At 47.6% G+C, this 21,198-nt stretch overlaps 1 protein-coding gene across 1 annotated transcript in view; it reads left to right on the forward strand.

The window, feature by feature from the left end:
- The first annotated feature begins 551 nt into the window (after positions 1 to 551).
- The window catches only part of LOC129382404 (uncharacterized), a 50,920-nt gene continuing 30,273 nt past the window's right edge, over positions 552 to 21,198 (forward strand). The window contains exons 1-4 of the mRNA XM_055066281.2: positions 552 to 1,010; positions 1,887 to 2,016; positions 3,103 to 3,229; positions 4,225 to 4,436. Of these exons, the coding sequence (XP_054922256.1) occupies positions 705 to 1,010; positions 1,887 to 2,016; positions 3,103 to 3,229; positions 4,225 to 4,436 (775 nt within the window). The 5' untranslated portion in view covers positions 552 to 704. The remainder of the gene's footprint in view (positions 1,011 to 1,886; positions 2,017 to 3,102; positions 3,230 to 4,224; positions 4,437 to 21,198) is intronic.

Here is a 21,198-nt window from a genome sequence, read left to right on the forward strand (position 1 = left end):
ATATTTGTTAAGGTACGGGAAACATAAGCGGAACAATAAACAGACATATTACAAAAAAGAACCAATTGTATAGAAACAAGACGTTGGGGCGATGCAACACGCGGGACATTTACAATCAAGTTCAACGCTTTAACCAATTTACTAAAATAATTGTAAATATTTATATAATAACTATCGGATACTGTAGTTATATGAGCTATTTCAATATTGTTATCTGTTAGATGTGCGGACCATACAAAGCCGCTGTATAGTGAACCTAATGATATGCAAGCTTTAGTAACAATACTACAAGACAGCGTTTGTTACGTCCAATGAGCTCTAATAAAATAGGCCATTGCCACGTACGATTTTCTTCACCCACTAACAGGAAGGCAGATCAAGTGGTACGATAGTGTTATAACTGCAGTGTTCTTCTCATCATTTCTCAGCTGAAGTCTACAGCTACACGTGCCAATCTGGTTGCCTATCTTATGTTTTCTTACTTCGTTTCCCTTCCCCTCATTCCCTAACCTCTCTTTATATTCCGACGTGCACTGCAAATAAACGCCCATTCTTCCAGCCTGTAAGCGTGTGTCTGCCTCGCCTGCGTCAAGCGCAGTGTCCGACTTACGATGTAACAGTGGCGACGAGAAACGGAAAGCAAAACCCCTGGCAAAACCTTGAAGCACAGGACGGCAGCTACGCTACAAGGCGACGACTCGACGATGGCACACCAGCAACTGCCCGACTTCGACGACGAAAGAGACAACTGGAAGGCCTATGTTATCAAGGCAGAGGCATACTTTGAGGCAACGGGCGTGAAGGAGTCGGCAAAGAAACGGGCACTTTTGGTGGCAGCTTTAAGCACGCGCACCGTTCAAATATTAGCAGGACCAGTAGCGCCGAAGAAGCCGAATTCTTTGGAGTACGAAGACGTCGTGAACGTCTTGGACGAGTTTTTTGATCCCAAGCGCCATGAGTTTACCGAAAGCTTCCGCTTTTTCAACCGCTGCCAGCTTGATGTTGAGTCGGTCCAAGAATTCATTACTGAAATTCGTCGAATTGCGGACAACTGCAATTTTGGTACCATGCTCGACCGAATGCTACGGGATAGAATTGTGTGCGGCATAAGATCGACTGCACTGCAGAAACAACTCCTGACAAAGAAAGATCTGTCCGTAGAGGAAGCTGAAATGATGGCACTGTCGGCTGAAGCTGCAGATAAGGACGACAATAAAATGGCCGCAGACACGTCGGCGGTGCTTAAAATTAAGGCGCAGTCAGCCTCAACGAAAGAGGTACTGGCCGAATGTGGGCGTTGTGGCAGCATAAAGCACAATAGTAATGCCTGCCGTTGGAGTAATGTTCGTTGTTATCACTGCGGTCGACATGGTCACCTAGCAGTAAAATGCCGGAACGAAGAAAGCGCAAGATCTCGAGCTCGAGAAGGAGCCCGGGGATTTCGTGGCAGAGTACTGGCTGTTAAGGAAGGGGAGACAGATGAAGACATAGAGGATAGCATGCACATTTGCACGCTAAAATCGACGCGGGAGGTAAATGTGAAACCCCCAATGCGATGCACCATCACATGGGGAGGTGTTGACGTGCCAATGCTTATCGATACGGGTTCCCCGGTCTGCGTCGTGTCCCGACAGCTATTTGAGCAGCACAAAAACATTTGGCCTTCGCTCCGGCCTTCACGCATGAAGTTATCATGCTACCTCGGAAAATTGCCAGTTTTTAAAGAGCTCCTCTTGCCGGTGTCGTACGACAGTACAACTGTGGAATGCACATTGGTGGTGCTAGATTGCCCCGGTCCAAGCTTATGTGGTCGAGACCTAATTTCTCTCCTGAGCGACGCAGGCTCCCCCGTCCTCAGCCTCTCAGCCAAGCCGCTGACCACACAGCCGTCTACCACCACGCAGGTCACTGCTGACGCGTTTGCCGAGTTTACAGATGTTTTCAGCTCGGATCTGGGCCTCATCAAAGGACCCGCGGCACACCTACAGCTGAAGGAGGGAGCCACGCCCAAGTTCTGTAAGGCGCGATCTATTCCCTTCGCCCTACACGACAAGGTATCTGAAGAGCTTGATAGGCTCCTGGCATTAGGCATCTTGTCACCAGTGCCGCATTCCGAGTGGGCTACGCCCATTGTACCCGTCCTTAAGAAGGACGGCACCGTTAGTATTTGTGGCGACTTCAAAGTCACTTTAAATTCGGCATGTGAGCTGGAGCAGTACCCATTGCCAGTAATCAATGACATTTTCGCGTCCTTAAGCGGTGGAAAACATTTCAGCACATTAGATTTGCGTGACGCATATAACCAAGTCCCTCTCGATGAGGAATCGCGCCAGTTATGCGTGATTAACACGCATAAAGGTCTCTTCTGCTACAACAGATTACCTTTTGGCATTGCCTCTGCGCCAGCCTTTTTTCAACGCAGAATGGAAACAGTTCTACAAGGCTTATGAGGCGCGCAGGCTTATCTGGACGATGTCTTGGTATTCGAAAGAGCAGGAAGTGACGACGTGCTCAAAGCCGTTCTACAGCGTTTCCGCGAGAATGGTGTTAAACTGCGCCTCGACAAATGCAAGTTTCGGCAAGTGTCCGTTACATATCTCGGCCATCGAATCGATCAGCAAGGGTTGCACCCAATAGAAAAGAATGTCGAAGCTATCACAGAAGCCCCTAGCCCGAAAAATGTAGCCGAGCTTCGTTCTTTTCTTGGCATGATCACTTTCTACGCAAAATTTTTGCCGTACATATCGTCTCTGCTCGCTCCACTGTATCGGCTGCTGGAAAAGAACAGACATTGGCTCTGGGAACAAGAGCAACAAACGGCGTTCGATAAAGCAAAACGGTGTTTTCAGCAAGCAGGTGTGTTGGTTCACTTCGACCCTTCACAACCGCTGAAACTAGAGTGCGACGCATCGCAAAAAGGTATCGGCGCAGTGCTTTTTCACACGAAAGGGAACGTCAACAAGCCAATCGGATTTCGTTCAAGGACATTGTCGAAAGCAGAAAAAAATTATTCGCAACTTGAACGTGAAGCACTGGCCCTCGTATTTGGAGTAATGAAGTTTCGTGATTATCTTCTAGGCCGAGAATTCATCCTGGTCACAGATCACCAGCCGCTCCTGGGCCTGCTGAGACCGGATCGGCCCACTCCGCCTCTGGCTGCTGCTCGCATACAGCGCTGGGCGCTGTATTTGGGAGGATTTCGCTATAAGTTACAGTATTCGCCAGGCAAGCAGCTCCTGAACTCGGACGCGCTTAGTAGGTTGCCACAAGAAACTTTGGAGCCAACCACGGAAGGGGAGCCGGCTGACTACGTTCTGGCACTCGCATCTGTCCAGGAGGGGGCGGTCTCGGTAGAAGAACTGCAGGCGCTGACGGCAGGTGACGCAGTACTTTCAAAGGTCGTGCAGTACACAAGAGATGGGTGGCCTCCAAGCTCTAAAGCATTAGAACGAAGCTTACTCCCCTTTTACGACCGCAAACTAGAACTGTCCTTGGCCCACCGTTTGCTATATTGGGGCCGTAGAGTTGTCATTCCAGTTAACGCACAACATAGAATGTTGCACATGTTGCACGAGACACATCAAGGAACATCGGCGATGAAATCAATCGCTCGGTCAGCTTTTTGGTGGCCAGGAATGGACCACGACATAGAACAACTGTCAGCGGGGTGCACAAGCTGCATCCAAAATCGACCAATGCTGGCATCTGCTCCGCCATCTGCTCCGACCTGCCAGGAGAACTGGTCAAGAGCGCATCTAGATTTCGCGGGGCCAATCAAAGGAAACATGATCCTTGTTCTCGTAGATGCTCACAGCAAATGGATTGAGGCCGTACCAATGAAACAGGTGACCACATCTTCGACTATTACTTGCCTGCGCAGCTTCTTTAGCAGGTTCGGCATCCCTCGCACCATTGTTTCAGATAATGGGACGCAGTTCACTAGCCAAGAATTTACTCATTTTGCGAACAACAATAACATAACCCACCTGCGCACGGCTGCGTTTCATCCACAGTCTAATGGCCTAGCAGAGAGAGAGCTGTCCGAACTATTAAAGATGGGCTGAAAAAGATGAACCAGGGCAGATTAGAAGATTGCCTTTGCAGACTACTTTTCAACTACCGGAGAACACCCCTTGCATCGGGCAAATCTCCTTCGGAACTTCTTCTTGGCTACCAAATCCGGTCCCGCCTCGACACATGTTCTCCTCCTTTGGTTGTAGGAAGATCGGGAACATCGGATGACTGGACTCTTGCACCAGACACAAATGTTTACGTCCGTAACTTTGGTAAAGGTGATAAGTGGAAGACTGGCACGGTAAAGTCAGCAGACGGAGCTAGGATGGTGACAGTGGAAACGCCTGAGGGCCTCGTTCGGCGACACGTTGATCAAGTTCACACAAGGAAAGACCCAATGGCTACCCAAGGCCACAGGGAAAGTGAGAGCTCGACCATCTCGAGAACTCCGGAAGAAACTTCCGAACCAAAGGCAAAAGCCGGAACTCGTGAAACGTCACCACCACAGCGTCAGTCATCACCCCAACCCCTGGACGCACGACAGAGAAACGGTGGACCTACAGTGGCCCCGGAACTCCGACGCTCAACACGAGAGCGCAGACCTGTGCAGCGTCTTCAGTATTATTGATGGAGAAATGTTATAACTGCAGTGTTCTTCTTATCATTTCTCAGCTGAAGTCTACAGCTGCACGTGCCAATCTGGTTGCCTATCTTATGTTTTCTTACTTCGTTTCCCTTCCCCTCATTCCCTAACCTGTTTTTATATTCCGGCGTGCACTGCAAATAAACGCCCATTCTTCCAGCTTGTAAGCGTGTGTCTGCCTCGCCTGCGTCAAGCGCAGTGTCCGACTTACGATGTACCTCCCGTACCGAGCACATAGGATGAACGTATTTTACCGTGCGTCGGTAGCAAAATGTGGAACGCTCTTCCAGTAGATAGAACGATGAGTAGCAACTTGCCCTCTTCACAGAAAGATTTCATGAGAACAAATTGCTTTCAGACGATGTATGCCTACTGGGAGTGAGTGAGTGAGTGAGTGAGCGAAACAACTTTATTTGGTCCACTATAGACGTAAGCAAACTCAACGTCACCTGGCTAGGCCCATTCGGGGGCCATTAGGTGAAACCTGACGGCCCTCTCACGAGCCCTCTGGACTGTCAGGATTGGAGATGTCTCATCCTGGGCCCTAATTAGCTTCATAATTTCCTCTTGGGTGAAAGGGGGACCGGCAGAGGCGCAGCCCCACAGGACATGTTCGAAGTCCACATAATCACCACACAGAGGGCAGTCCGGGCTTGGGAACCATTCGGGGTACATTGTGTGCAGCGCCGCGGGGCTCGAGTAAGTGCTTGTTTGCAGAAGCCTGAGAGTGACTGCCTGGGCCCTGCACAGCGAGGAGTGCAGCAAAGGTAGGAGTCGTCTTGACACATAATTATGTTTGCAGATTTCGTTGTACGAGCAGAGAGGCTCGGGTCGCCCAGGGGAGGACGTGTTACCCAGCGCACGGTCAGTCAAACCTCATGCAGCTGAGTGCGCCTCCTCGTTGGGGTTGATCGAGGCACCCTCAATGGTTCCAAGGTGCGCAGGGAACCAGGCCAAAGAGTGATGTTTCATGTCTTTAACACTTTGGATGTTACGTAGGGCATAGCAAGCCACCATTCCCGTCTGAAAGGCCCTGACAGCGGCCTTGGAATCTGAAGAAATCGTGTCATGTACACCGCCCGTCAATGCAAGAGCAATAACAACCGGCTCTGCAATGCGGGAATTAGAAGTTCAGATGGTAGCGCAGCTAAAGATTTCAGAATCACAGTCGGTGACCGCTGAGATGAACGCCTCTTCTTGAACGTACGAAGCAGCGTCTACGAAGCATGTTCGGTCCTTGTTCAAGCGGGCACTGGCGAGCAGAGCTTTACTCCTGGCTCATCTTCGTCCTTCGTTGTAGGTGGGATGCATATTGCGTGGCATCTGGTGTATGTATATCTTAGATCTTACGTTGTTGGGCAGCTTCACAGCGTCGAGACTGACGAGCGTGGGGTTGCATCCGAGCTTGCCAAGTATGGCTTGGCCCGCTGCGGTACCGGAGAGTCTGACAAACTTGAAAATTTCTTCGAACATGTTGTGAATTCCCAAATTGAGGAGGTCATTTGTGTGCGTTCGGATGGGAAGGCTGAGGGCAAGCTTGAAGACTCTTCTGATTAGGGCATTGATCTTGTTGCGCTCCGATACGAGTCAGTTGTGCACAGCCCCTGAATAAGCGAGGTGGCATGGCACGAAGGCGTGGATAATCCGGATCAGATTGTCTTCCCTGATTGCGCGGTACCTGTTGGCGATTCTTCGGATCAGGCCGAGGGCGCTTTCAGTCTTGGAACAAATGTGTTTGAGGACGACTCCATTGGCCCCGCTCGACTCGATAAACATTCCTAGGACCCTGATAGTGTCTATTCGGTGAATAACGTAATGTGGCTCTCTGTTGCTGGCTTCCAGGACCGGTGACAACCGCCTCTGGGCCTCTTTTTGTAGAGAGAGAGCTCGAATTTAGTGGGTGAGCACCTTAGCCCGGTGGGGATAACATACCGCTCCGTCACATCAATAAAGCACCCTACTGGGAGAAACACAAATAGAAGCTATCTTCGCCTCCTATTAAGTATATCCTTCAACCATGTGTTTTTCATAACCGATGAATTGGTGAAAGTGAATGCGCTACGTGTGTGGCTTTTTTCTTTCGTCTCCTTTTCCTTCATTCGTTGAAATATGTTTGAAAGCGGCATTCCTGTTTTCCGACTTAGATCGAATTATATAGGTTTCGTACGGCTATTTCATCTTTGCTTTAAAATTGTATTTGTAATTTTCTTTTGCTGTGGTTCATACAAATACTTTGAATTTATCGATTATGCACATCTGCTTGGTACAATTGTGTTTTGCGCTTCTGTGTTTGTCTGAGTTGGACAATCTGTTCTACTTTCCTTCGCATAAACACGGAAGTAGCAGTACTGCTAAGAGCCCAGTGTGTATATCTACTACTTTCGATTATGATCTGAAGTAAACTAAATGAGTATGAAACCCAAATTTATTCATACTAATACTATTTTGGAACCCACTGCAACATTCACAGGTAGAAATAACGTGCGTCAGTTGCTCCAAAAGCAATGGTGGTAAACTTATGGGCGTGCCACTCAGCTGTTGGGAAGACCTAGGTAAAAAATGTGTCAATTTCATAAATACTGGTATTCATAATATAAATTGCACGTGGATGAGTATCTACGGTGGTCTTCCTTAAAAGCGAAGTGAGCAGGAATCATTATAGACGCCAAAGTTCAAGCAACAGATAGGCAATAGTTACTTGTCTTACGCTTCACGAGAGGTGTACAAAACCTGAAAAGTGCTGCATTTGACGAGGATTTCTTTATTTTCTCAAACGATCAAGACCACAACATTTCTCTCCCATCAATGCCTACTGTTTCTTAATTTTTACAGGCGGAGACACCTTTGAAAATGACGGCATTTATTGCGACTTCTTCACCAAGTTTGTTGGAAGAGTGCGGTTTAGCGTAACAACAACAGCCATCAATACGCCAACCACGGCCTACACCCAATTTCGTTACCGTAGGAGCAAAGTCCAGAAAGTAGCATCGAGAAAAGGTAAACATTATATGCTCCTTTCCTAACTGACCGTGCTGCTTTATGTTTGGAAAGGCCCAATGATTTCGCCATCACTGGCTGTGGATGCGCAGCGTCTACGCATTGTGCCTGACAAATTTAGTTGAAAGATTTGAACACTGCGCGAGGACCAGGTCCACTCCCAGAGCGCCTAAATTTCCAATCATGCACAAGCGCACGGACATTTCTAGGCGAAACAAAAAGTTCCGCAAGCATAAACGTTATAACGAATGTGTCCTTCTCACGCAGTTTTTTTGCATTTCCTCTTTCTCTAAGTCTTGAATATACAAGAAAGGACTAAAAGGACACAGATTTTAGGCTAGCTCAAAGGTGTTCATAGTAGATGATGGTGAGCATTTTGATATGCTAGAGCGAACCTTATACACGCAGATTTGCTGCACCAGTGATAGATATACCATAAGGAAAGGCTACCTGCAAAAAACAATTGTATTCGCACAGAAATTGCTGGGGATACCTGATGGGGCTAGTAGCTGCTGTACATACCTCACCTAACTTACCATGTAGTTCGATAAGCTTCAACTGAAATTTCAGCTCTTATTCGGAACCAAAGAACTCTATAGCAACGTCTTTAACTAATGCCTTTTTATCTGTTTAAATGACATTCAAGAACATGACGTTACTTTATATATTGCGAATAATTCGGCATTTCTTTCTTTGCTGCTGATCCAGGAATCCTGGAACATCTGTGCGTCACATGGTACAGAGACAAGCTGTTAATGAGAATTCAGCTCTTTTTATACTAAAACAAACGGTAAATGAAAAAAATGCACTTTTATACAAGTCCCTTTGCAGCCTTGAGCTATGGGACCTCCTCCTCTATAAATCCAATGTGTACGACCTCTGGCGTTCTTTTGATTAATTAATTAGTTAATCAATTAACCAGTTAATTGATTGATTGAATTGTCAGACTCGAGGGTATGGCTCCGGTAAGCTGGTTCAGCCGGGAAGTAAAGCAACTAGCCGAGCATTTCCGAAGGCCACAACGGATTCCGTAAAGTCACATCTATTATTGCAAAAGCGCGAACAGACACGGACGAGTGAAGGACACAGCTGAAGGACGTCTTGTGTTATCACTCTCCCGTTCACGCTTTTCGCAATAATGAACGCTCACCAATTCACACAGTTTGCCGCTTTAATAAAGGCAGATCTAGCATTTTTGATGCTGACAGTACCTACTAAAATCAGTAATAGGAGCTTGTTGTATAAATAATTTAATAGGCGTTTTTTCTACAGAAATGTCGAAACATAGGAACGTACAACTCGCTGAAAACGAATGTTAGAGGACAGTCGAACGTCCAGTTGAATTCGATCAAAGACGATGTCTAGCTGAAGAAGTGGTGGGAGACAACGGCGCAGAGTACAGGTGCACAGCCTTCAAGCACGTCAACGATTTTGAGGGGATTGTTGGAGAAGCGGCCGAATCCTTCAATTTTTGCTGCATTATCTTGGCATTAGCTGACATTTTTACGCTTCACTCCCTTTGGAACTGGTCCACGTTCTTGGGACTAGACATACTCACGGGATCATCTCTCACCTTTATACTTCACTAGCTTCCAGTATTGGACGCGATCTTTAGACTCACAACAACCATCCACATTTATAGACCTGACTAGCTTCCAGATGAGCCCACATCCTTAGACTAGACACCCACGGCAACGGACCACATGTTTTGACTGCATTATCTTCGGGGTCGTCTCTTATTTTTGCACTGCACATACCAAGAGGGCGTCCAGCATTTTCACACTACACAACCGCTAGAATGGGCTCTTGCTTTTATTCCGCACCAACACACTGGAAATCCTCATATTTATTTAACTTCAGACCTTTGGGCATTGGCCCACATCTTTACACAAACCTAACTTCGGGATGGGCCCATGAAAAAGAGTGAGGAGCGATATACCACACACAGAAAAATTGGGGACACTCGCCATGCGGGACACTGTTTTTATAAAGAGTAGAAATTGAAGCACATTGTAAGGTTTGCTCTCAAACGTGCGCATTCTCACTACGTAAGAGTGATGTTATGTTAAAGCGCTGCAGTTAATTTAATGGCTTCTTTATATGGCATTTGCGAAGGAAAACTTGCATTGCAGCTGCTCGCCATAATTAAATAAAGTGTGCGATTTTACTAAAGGCAGTGGTCAACAGTTCTAATAAATTCTCAAGCGTTTCACATCAGAAAGTACGCGAATATTGGAAAAAAAGTCCGGTTTTCCGCCGCACTATGGTCCAGTTTATTCATTAGTTTACCTATAACTATAAATTTGAACAGTACTAATGATAATGTTTTTTATGTTTATGCAAGTGTCGAATAGCTCTAACAATCGACCGACTTTCTATCAATTACTGCGATCTGCTTTACAGGTAGTTTATTCAAAGAATTGGCGGCTTTAGCACGCTATGCTCTTCTTATCGCATGATTTGTGCAATTTCTGCGTTCCCTGGTAGTTTGCTAACCCCTGTGGCTTCGTCTTTGCTGCATGAAAAATAGTTTATCTTTACTCAATGCAGCTTTAACGGGGTGATCTTTTGGTTCAGGACAATTTCCAAAGCTTAAGGGTATATCTGTGTGGCAATTATTATCGTATTCATGCGTCGGACAAGTTGCGATAGGCAATAGAGAGAGAAACGACGTGCATCTCAGTCACTTCAATGTTGTCATGTTTAAAATATTTCAAGAACGCAAAGTACTGCGCATGACCTTTTCATACAAGTATAGTTGCTATGCAACTGCGAAGCGCGCAGGAGGAGTTCGATAGAACCGAATTCCCAGGAGACTATGGTTGTTTTCTGCTGTCGACATAACGGACTTGAGCTATCGATGGATGGATGGAAAACTTTATTTGGTCCTGCAAGTAGTGATAATTAACCACCAAACTGGCCGCTCCCACGTCGGGACCGGAAGGCGAAGTCTCACAGCCTCGTCGTGAGCCTGCTGGACAGTCCAGAATTGTTCATCCAGGCCCGGGCTGCGAAGTGCAGCCTCCCACCTAGACGCGTCCTTGATCGCCGAGTCTTAAATTCTTTCGCAAGACCAGAGCATGTGTTCGAGCGTGGCTAAAGCACCACAATCCTGGCAGTAAGGTTCTGTATGCGTCTCAGGATAAAACATGTTCAGCCTCCGTCGGCAAGGATGCGTACCAGTATGTAGTAAGCGTAATGTAAATGCCTGGGCCCTGTATAGTTAGAATGCGGCAAATCGTAAACCCTGCGATTTGGAAGGTAATACTTCGTGATCTCATTGTGTGTAGAAGGGGAGTCTCTGTTCTTGGGGAGTACCGCTACGCCATGGCGCGGGGCAGATCGGAGGGTAAGATCTCGCGCTGCCTCATGAGCGGACTCACTGAGATTCGAAGTGGTTCCCTCAATACTCCCAAGGTGAGCAGGGAACCAACATAAGTAGTGTTGAGAGATCTCACAGGTCTGCATAATTTTAAGAGCAACCCAGCCACCGTGTCCGTCTCGAAGGCCCTAACGGCCGACTATATACAAAATATATACAAAAGGCCTGCGCCTGTCAATCAGGGCGAGCACAATAGCTGCTTGCTCCGCGACCTCTGGCCTATCAGTCCGAACGGTAGCAACGTTAACGACACTGCCCTCATTGTCTACGACAACTACGGTAAACACCTTGCTCTCCTCATTAAAAGAAGCATCGACGAAGCCAACGTTCTGATTCTCATCACGAATGTGTCTCAGCAGGCAAGTCCCCCCTGGCCTTTCTTCTACCCACATTTCGCTCCGGCTGCATCTTCCTGGGAACAAGCTTGACGTGATACCGCTTACGGACCTTCAAGAGAATACCAACGTGAAGCTGCGAAATCTTCTCCTGAGGAACACCAAACTCTCTCAGAATCTGCCGACCCACGCTAGTCATATACGCACCATCTGCGTCCTCTCCTGAGCATCAGCTATCTCATCCAATGTATTATGAATGCCCAGCTGGAGAAGTCTGTCGTTCCTCGTGCACATTGGCACTCCCAACGCTTTCTTGGTGATCTTCCTAGTCTGCGTGTCAAGCTTCTCCTTCTCTAATGGTTTCCACTTGTGCATGGCTGCCACAGAAGTAAAGTGACAAAATAGAAATGCTTCATAAGCCTAATCAGACTATCCTCCTTCATCCCTGTCTGCCTGTTGGCCACCCTCTTCACTAGGCGTACTGCATGTTCTGTTTTGGCAATGATCCTCTGGATCGTCAGCGTGTTGGCACCGTTCCAGTCAATCAGCATCCCCAAAACCCTGATCTTATCTACCCTAGGTATGCGATCGCCATTTCATGTGCGAAGCTGAATGCTCAGCTTGTCCACGGGGATCGATCCCCTTTGCTTGGATCCCCTTCTAGTGGACTGCACAGCAACAGGTCCGACTTGGAGGGGGAGCACCTTAACGCCGTTGGGTCCAAATAGGTCTCGAATACATCAACCGCCTCCTGCAGAACACTCGATATAGCCCTGACTACCCCCGGGACACCATATGGTCACGTCATCTGCATACATGGTGTGCTTAATCCCCTGAATCTCCAAGAGCATTTTGGCCAATCCGACCATGGCCAGATTGAACAATATGGGCGCGATGACGGCCCCCTGAGGAGTGCCCCTGTCTCCAACATTTAACGTCTTTGACTCAGCTCCGCTACCGTCAGGGTAGCCTTCCTACCTGACAGGAAGGATCTGACATAGTGATAAAAGCACGCACCGAGGCCAAGATCCGAAATGGACTTAAGAATATCAGAGTGCCGAACATTCTCAAAAGCTATCTCCACGCCCCTTCCATCTCCGTGAATAACCTGATGCTGATGAGCTTCTTTGCGTCTTGAGTCGACAGCCCGGCCCGAAAACCAGTCATAGTGTAGGGGTAGACCTCGTTCTCCTCGAGGTATCTTATAAGCCGATTATGCACTGCATGCTGGGCCATCTTGCCCACACACTAAGTGAGCTAAATGGGCCTTAAGTTACCAATGCTCGGGACTCGGCCAGCCTTGGGAATCAGCACCGTGAGAGCTATCTTCCACTGCTCCGGAACCACCCCATCTCTTCACATAGCGTTAACCTCTTCGGTAAGGTACTTGATCAACCCATCGTCCAGGTTCTTCAAAAGCTTATTTGAAATGCTGTCCGATCTGGGAGCCGACTTGCTCTTAAGATTATGCAAAACCGTTCATATCTCTTCCATAGAAAAGTCCTCCTCTAGGGAAAAGCTGTTTCCTCCCGTGTAGGTCTGCTCCGTCAGAAGAGCATCCGGGTCTGCAACAGGAAGGCATTTGTTGGCCAGCTTCTCAACCAGCTATTCCTCCGAGGCAGACACCCACTGCATCGTGTACAGCTCTAGCAAGGACGTGCCCCTGACTATCTCTCGTATTGGAGTCGTTCAGCAAATGCTTAAGCAGGCACCACGACCTCTCGTTGCGCACCTGCTCGTTTACCGAGTCGCATACCTCATCCCACTGTTGCCTAGAGAAAAGCTTACAGTGCTCCTCAATTAGCTCATTCAGCTCGAAAATCTTTTTATGCAGCCTGCGATTAAGCCGCTGCCCCTTCACCTAGCCAGCACAGACCGCTTGGCTTCAATCAGATGGGCCAGCCTGCTATCAAGACTATCCACCTCCAAATCCGTAGTGATCTCCTCCGTGGCCTCCTTTACATCCTCCCTCACCTGGGTGACCCAATCTTTGAGGGACGGCCGGTACGGGCCTTCGAATTGATTCCCCCTTTCTCGTTTCTCGTCCCGGATCATCCGAAACTTATCCCAATCTATAAACGTCAACGCTCAAGGCGCCTACCCTCAACCTCAAAAACGACTTGGTTAATATAACAATCACTACCTAGGTATTCGGCAATATTGCACCAACTGGGCTTGACCGTGTTCATTACAAAGAAGTCAGGGGTAGTATCCCTACACGTCGGCGTCCCTATACGTGTCGGAAAGGCAGGGCCAGTGAACAGCTAAGGTCAAACTCCGCAGCGTTCTGCCAGAGGTCTCTCCCTTTCACTGTGTCATGCTTCTACTCCCCCCCCCCCCCCACTTGATACGGAGAATTAAAATCCCCGGCCATGATCAGCGGATGGTCCCCGGCAAGCTTAGAAGCCTTCTGTAGAGCAGCTTGAATCTCTCCACTTTGTGCCTCGGGGCACTGTACACGTTCAGAATAAACACGCTTTTCTTGTTCACCCGGTCAGGAATCAGCTCAATCATGACATATTCCAGGGAAGTGAAAGGTATCTTAAGATCATGGACCATCTGTGTCAGTTTGCTATCCAACAGAATGCCGGTCCCCCGAGCTTTGGATCTCCCGAAGACGGTTCGGTAGCCCGTCAGAGAAACTTCTTCCGTCATTGTCTCCTGCAGTAGAATAGCCTGCGGCCTACCCTCACACGCGCGATTATACTGTTGTAGAGGCGCCTGTTTACGAGCATACCCCCTACAGTTCAATTTCCACGCACAAAAAGGCTCATTTTGTCGCGCCATGTTGAAGCAGTTGCTGAACCTTGCATGTGTTGCATGAAGTTGCATGTTGAAGCATGTTGAATCCTGCTGAACCTGAGACTTCCCCGTCGAACTACTAGCCGACTAAAATCCCGACCTAAGAAGGGGAGAGGCACTCAGACCGGACTTGCTTTCGAACGCCTCTATTCTGCATTGCAGCTTCTTGAACCTCCCATCGATTGAGCCCTGAGACTCTGTGACACGCATATTCAGCTGCGCCAGACGATCGTTGACTGGATTAACACTATCCACAACACTCGACAACATCTCCTTCACCTCAGATCTCAGTTTCCTTGACGCGGGCTCGGCCTCATGGGCGGTCGCCTTCCTCTTTGAGGGGCGCGGCCCACTAGCCTCACCTACATCAGCAAAATCCATGCTCTCTATGGGCTCAGGCATTGCCCTCTCGGCCGGTTCAGGGCCTGCCACACCCTTAAGGGTCGAGATTTTCGCCCTAAGCAGCCTCACCATTTCTCTCAACTCTGCGTTTTCGTGCTCTAGCCTCTTGAATCTGGCCTCGTTCTTCCTGTGCTCTGGCCTTACCAAACTAGTCATCTCCATTCGGACACTTGCGCGCTTCGCCTAGGTGCTACCACTGGCCACTCCACCGGGCTTCTTGCCTTGTAGACCCTGTAACACACTACTCTTAGGCACACCCTGTCGCTCAGTCCCACTTGGGCCACGCACACTCTCAGTTTCCAACTGTTCATCAAGTCCGAAGCGCACCTTAGACGCCGATCTGCTCCCAGACCGGCCACGAGATGCACAGAGCGGCTGCGAGATGCTCTTCCTGGTCTCCTTGATCTTCGACGTCGACGCACACGATCCTGTCCTTGCACAGCCTCTGGCGTCTTCCCCAATGTCGGGAACTGGCATTCGGCGTAGCTGAAGCCTCCCTTTTCTTCTTCCACAGCCTTGATATCCGTCATAGCCCGCTCAAACGACAGCACCGGACCACATATGAGGTACGGAACCGCTGCTGGCACTCCTTGGCAGCCGTGATATGCTCTCCTGCACAAAGTTCACACCTGGGCGTACACCAGTGGGCCTCACTGGGATTGGTTGAACCACAACCTCTGCAACCCACTTCTTCCGGCGAGGGGCAGACGTAAACGCGATTCCCCTGCTTTCCACAAACATAACAAACATCAATCTGCTGGCGGTAAAGCGTGCACCTAAACAGCGCGTTACCATACCGAACGTAGTTAGGCACCTTGTACCCATCGAAGGCGATGATCACCGTGCCCGATTACTTGATGCGTTTTGCCGCCAAGGCCAGGGGATTACGCGGGTTAACAATCTTGCGAATGAGGGCTTCGGGTCCCTCGCTGAGATAAATATTTATTATGATTCCGTTGTACGTTTCATGCGGCGCCGCACGATAGGCCGCAGCTTCATGCATGTGGCCAGCAATGCAAAAATCCATGATCCTCACGTACTTCGTAGCATTTTCTTGTTCCGGCGTGCTAATCAGCACAATATTCTGCTGATAATTCGGGCAAATCGTGTCCGCTTCTCGCTTCACCTCGTCTATGCAAGCAGCAGCCGTGATTGCATCAGCCACCGCGGCCACACCAATTTTAGCAATATTCAGACCTCCCCTGATCCGGACGATAATCGTGATCTGATCTTTTGGCAACGGATGCATTTTACAGCGCCGAATGATACCCTTCTTGACGCTAGTATACGAGTTTGTACTCAATTTGCCGTTCTGTGGTCCCGGCCCGCCGTTAGGGCCAACAGCGTTGCCGCCGTATGATAGCCTTGTTTTGGTCGTAGAATTCCTCTGGGTGTTGAGTTTCCAGCCAGCATCCCCCAAAACGCCTTCTGGAGCAATATCATAGCATTCCAGAGCGTATTCCAACATGAGAAAAGCGTCAAGCGGCCGGGAAGCCGGCGCGGCCCACGAGTACGGCTGATTTGGCGATAAGGGTTAAACCTCCGGCGGCATAGTCTAGACGAGAAAGACGTAAAATCACTTGCAGTCTAGTCACTGAAAAACGTCTTATATCGCGGTGTAACGTGTAAGTTCGCGGATCCATTTAGCAGAGAATTAGGCACCAAAGAGAGGAAAATCTGGTCAAAACTGCCGATAAAGCGGAAGCCGACGCTGACACGTCTCCTTACTTGTAGTGGGGCCCATTCTCCTATCGAGCTATCGAGTGCACGCTAAAACTCATGTTTTGGAAGCCGGACGGAGTCTGAAGAAATTACAGGGACAGGCTTCTTAAGGTGTCGCCTAGTGCGTCTCAACCAGCGCAGACTGTGGGACAACCAGAATGTATTTTTTGCGGCGAAGGTAGGCACATAACCGATGGCGCTGAGAGATGGAGGGGGTACCCGGGCAAGCGTTACGTGGTCCACAGAAACTTCAGGGGGAGGGGGTATAGGGGATAGGGGTGAAGGCGTATGGCGCACGCGTGCCCTCCTCTTGCCTTAACCACATTAACATGGTAAAAAGTGTAGCTTCAGCATGTACTGTCGCCAGCTCACGTGCTTATTTCCAGTGAAATCAATTTTATCCTCAGTGCCTCCATGTGCGCAGTAGAACGAAACATGATGCATAAAAAACTGTGAGTATGGAAGTATTTTGCATGCGTAGTAGAAGGCGAGTTGAATGGGTGAGCTGCTCGACTTCATGAATGAGCCACATTCTCAGTGGTAAAATCAATATTTCTTCCAGTAGCGGAGGATGTATGACGAAAACCAACTGTGTTTTATGTTCAAATATATCCACGTCGCGGAAGGGGTATTCTGAAATTTGGGTAAAAACGTGCACCAATAGTGCAAAACAGTGCTATATAAAGCCGCGCTCTGCGACATATCGAATTCTGCTCAACATCACAACATGATTATGTTAGGCAGCAATCTTATTGCCCAACTTGGTGAGTTTTTGGTTGATGGCAGTTCAGCGATATTCCGCGGGCTTAGTCGTTTGCATTACACACGAGCCGTCTTGAGGGTCTGATGACCACCCCCTTTGCGCACAAAATTATATACTCTGACAGGCCGGCCAGTGGTTCTAAAAACAACAATGACGTATTTTTTTTCACGTTCATCACATATTTAAGGGTGACACCTAGACTGCAATTCAGAAGAAGCACACAGCTCTTTGAGCCCCAGCGGACTCTACATTTCGTCGCTACGCATGGCCAGTATTGGATAGATGTGCGTATGCCACAAGTGGCGCCGAATATTTTCACTTGCAGCATCTGCACGCAGCAATAGTACTTTAGGGACAGTACATTTTGATCATTACCTAAGCCTCTAACAAAACCGACTCGACAGGAAGCAAGTGCAAAATCATAAGAGTGTTGGCTCTTGACTATACTCATTGCTACTATATAACACGTGATGTGCAAGTAAACAAAAATGAAAACACTCACCAAAATTTAAATGACGTGAACTATTACTCCGCTGCCATTTCTGGTGGGAATTTATTGTGTATTCCAATTTTTTGTAGGCATTTTCTCGTTTTGTGTCTTCACGCATGCACGAGTTTGTGCATCCTGACTTCTACACTGTATATTAACAATAAAGTTTGTATTGAATCAACAGCTCTGTAGCGTCGTTCTTTAGTGTATGATGTGGTTTTTTTTCGTTGTAAGTGAAGGTGCTCTCAGTCAAGCATGCATGGGCGTTTTACTCAGGCTGGGTAGGACAGCTGTAATTTGTCCATATATTTTTGTGCTCTGTTGTTGTTGTTTTCTCATCTTGCATGGCAAGCATAGTGCTTCATGCTGACCCTTTCTCAATCATCGCACCTCTGAACAGCTAGACGGCTCGCCGGGGAGTTGCTTGTACTCGTCTTACAAACCAGTGCTTCTCCAGCGCTGGTGACCCAACCGCGCGCCTCTTGCAGCCAAGCTGGGCATCCTGTCCACTGCGCCACGGCTGTGGCCAAGGGGGGGCCGGGGGGGGGGATACTGAACCGCCTTTCCGTCGCAGGGAAACAAGCATAGCCAGGCGTCTTTTATGTTCACTTCATTTTTTATCTCCACTTCTATTGCACCGCCTTCCTTCGAAAAAAAAGAAAGAAAACACCGCAACATTCGTGACGTGCGCTATCTTAGAATACACACACAGGCTTTCGTTTTCTGTGCGTGGATTTCATTCTCAAGCTATCCCTGCCTTTGGAGCATTTCTAACAGCAACTCCCGTTTGAAGCAGAACTCACGCAGTGAAGTTAAGTTTGTTCTGTTTGAAGTCAAAGTTATCGAGCTGTTCGTTCCTTCTGAGGCAATAAATTACAATAGGAGCACAATCGATTACCTGCGGAAATTTCTATGTGGTTTATATGCTGCAATCGGAGTTGCTAACGACAGTTCTTTGTTTGTACTTAATACATCGATGTTGCGTCTTGTATATTTATCCTTACTTTTTTGCACAATATGCTGATAAAAGGTCCCGAACTTTTTGACATGCTGTACATGCTTATCCCACGTACCCAGTGATCCCAAGGTGAGAATAAGCTTAAGTGAGGGTATGCTCTATCATGTAACCTATTTGACGGGTGCCGTATTTTTGACGTCTCGTAATCCTGATGTACACTTCAGACTTGTACATATAACGCACATTATACAGTCCACGTGATGTGGCTTATCGAGTGCTATATATTTGTCGAGCTTATTCACTTGTCTTTCACCCTGAATTACGTGGCATGCCTGCATGTCCTCTCGTGCACGCATGCTCGAAAATGTGGCATACGCAAGACTACCTTTTAAAGAATTGGAGGGCGCTTAATTTTTGTCTTTAAGAATGAAACGCAATAGCATTAAAAGATTCCCGACTGCTTCTCACTGCAGCTTATGCAACCGTAATGTATACCCGGAAACGCTGGTGGTGGCCGCTATGCACAAAGGCGAGCTTTGTGGTACAAACGCGGCCGCTTGAGTGGGCCGATCCGGAAGTATTGCCAAAGATGTGCTATAAAAAACATCATATTCAGGTTTCCATTGTATCGCACGTTCAATATAAACGTCTGACAAGGTTTCACATAAAAGGCAATGGCTGTCGGTGTTTTGTTTTATGACATTTCACTGAGGGCTGTCATTCTCGAATTTACAAGGAATTACATTGTCAAGAATGTAAGACAAAGTATGAGCAACTGTAGTGATACAATGGTGGGGTTATATAACCTGCATATACAGCATGTCATAAAGCAAGGCTTGGCATATATGTATACCTAACTATGTACGATAGCTTTCGCCTAAGGACAACTACGCTGACGCCGACGCTGGATTTCCATTGATACGGGCCCCAAATGCTATTGCGTTAGCATTTATATGGCATAAGCACAATAGCGTATGGATGGGAGTGTGGCCGAATGGTTGGGGGACCGGGATCCTGTGCATGGAGAGCTATAGGTTAGATTCCACCATAGGGCACGTAGTTATTTAGGTCTCAGCGATTTGGCACGACAGGCGCAGTACTCGGTATACACAGTAAGGAAAGTGCGGCAGCTTTAGCACAAAAAGTATCACTTTAATACTGTTCGGTACCGTGGACATTGAGGCTCGTATAAAACTGCGAGACGTTGACAGTTTCTCGTCTACTTCCAGTGAAACATTCATAAATAGTTGTAACTTGCTCAAACATCACTAACCTTACAGCATAATTCAATGTTCTACGTTTCAACACTATTTTCGCAGCATGTGCCGCACTCATTTTGTTATGCACAGCTTCCACCAGCTCTAGTTCCCCTCTCGTGCTTAGCCTGCACTCTCCGAACGGTTGTGTCGGCTTGCCCTTGTCTGGCTAGCTTACGTAATTTTGCCTTATCGTGCCGCTGACAAAGGAATAATCATTCCTGCCCTGAAGGTCATCTAGTTCAAGCAAATACAAATAATCCACGGTCATGCTTCATACCGTTTGTCTATGAGCAGGCTGACGCTACTCAGCCACTATGAAAAGGCTTCCCTTGGAGGACATGGGTGCTGTTACCATTGTATTCACCAATTTGTTTCAGGCCTTTATAAACAGCCAATTTTCCTTCATTTACTGTTTTATTTGTGTTTGCAGTAAAACAGTACGCACTTTCCGTGGGCTAACTCTGTATGCATGCATGCATGTTTGCATGCACAGGGTATTTCAGCAAACACTTTCAAAAAGCAACGGTTTTTTAAGAAAGTAACTGGAACTGGAATGCATTTCTCCGCCAATTTCGGGAACTATTATCTCGTAACTGGCGTCATACCGAGAATTCGTTCCAAGTGGATTCGACATGCAAACTACATGTGTAGTAGCGATACTCGTGATTGCTTCCTATCAGCCTCACCGGGAGTCGCTTAACGCTCGCCTGCAAATTGCAATATGGGCCATAAGGTCATTAGCTAGAAATTTAATTAGTAGACGTTTCTTAATTAGTTGAGTAGCAATTTCAATTTTTTTGGGCTAGTATAATGCCCGCTTCTTCGAATAGACCAGCTCATGAACTAGAATTCTGCAATCTGCCAGAGGCGACCTTACAAAATTTTTGAGTGTTCACTGAAACGCCTCGTATGTATGTATGTATGTATGTATGTATGTATGTATGTATGTATGTATGTATGTATGTATGTATGTATGTATGTATGTATGTATGTATGTATGTATGTATGTATGTATGTATGTATGTATGTATGTATGTATGTATGTATGTATGTATGTATGTATGTATGTATGTATGTATGTATGTATGTATGTATGTATGTATGTATGTATGTATGTATGTATGTATGTATGTAGTACGTACGTACGTACGTACGTACGTACGTACGTACGTACGTACGTATGTATGTATGTATGTATGTATGTATGTATGTATGTATGTATGCAGCGCGCCGTTGTCACTCACCTGCCGTGGTGGTGTAGTAGCTATGGCATTGAGCTGCTAAGCCCGACATCGTGGGGACCATATCACGGCCGCGGTAGTCACATTTTCGAGGGGGGCGAAATGCAACAACGCTCGTGCATTGGATGCACGTTAAAGAAACCCAAGTGGTCGAAGTTGATCCGGAGTGCCCCGTTACGGCACGCCTCCT

The sequence above is a fragment of the Dermacentor andersoni genome, chromosome 6, assembly GCF_023375885.2.
Source record: "Dermacentor andersoni chromosome 6, qqDerAnde1_hic_scaffold, whole genome shotgun sequence".
Lineage (NCBI taxonomy): Eukaryota > Metazoa > Arthropoda > Arachnida > Ixodida > Ixodidae > Dermacentor > Dermacentor andersoni.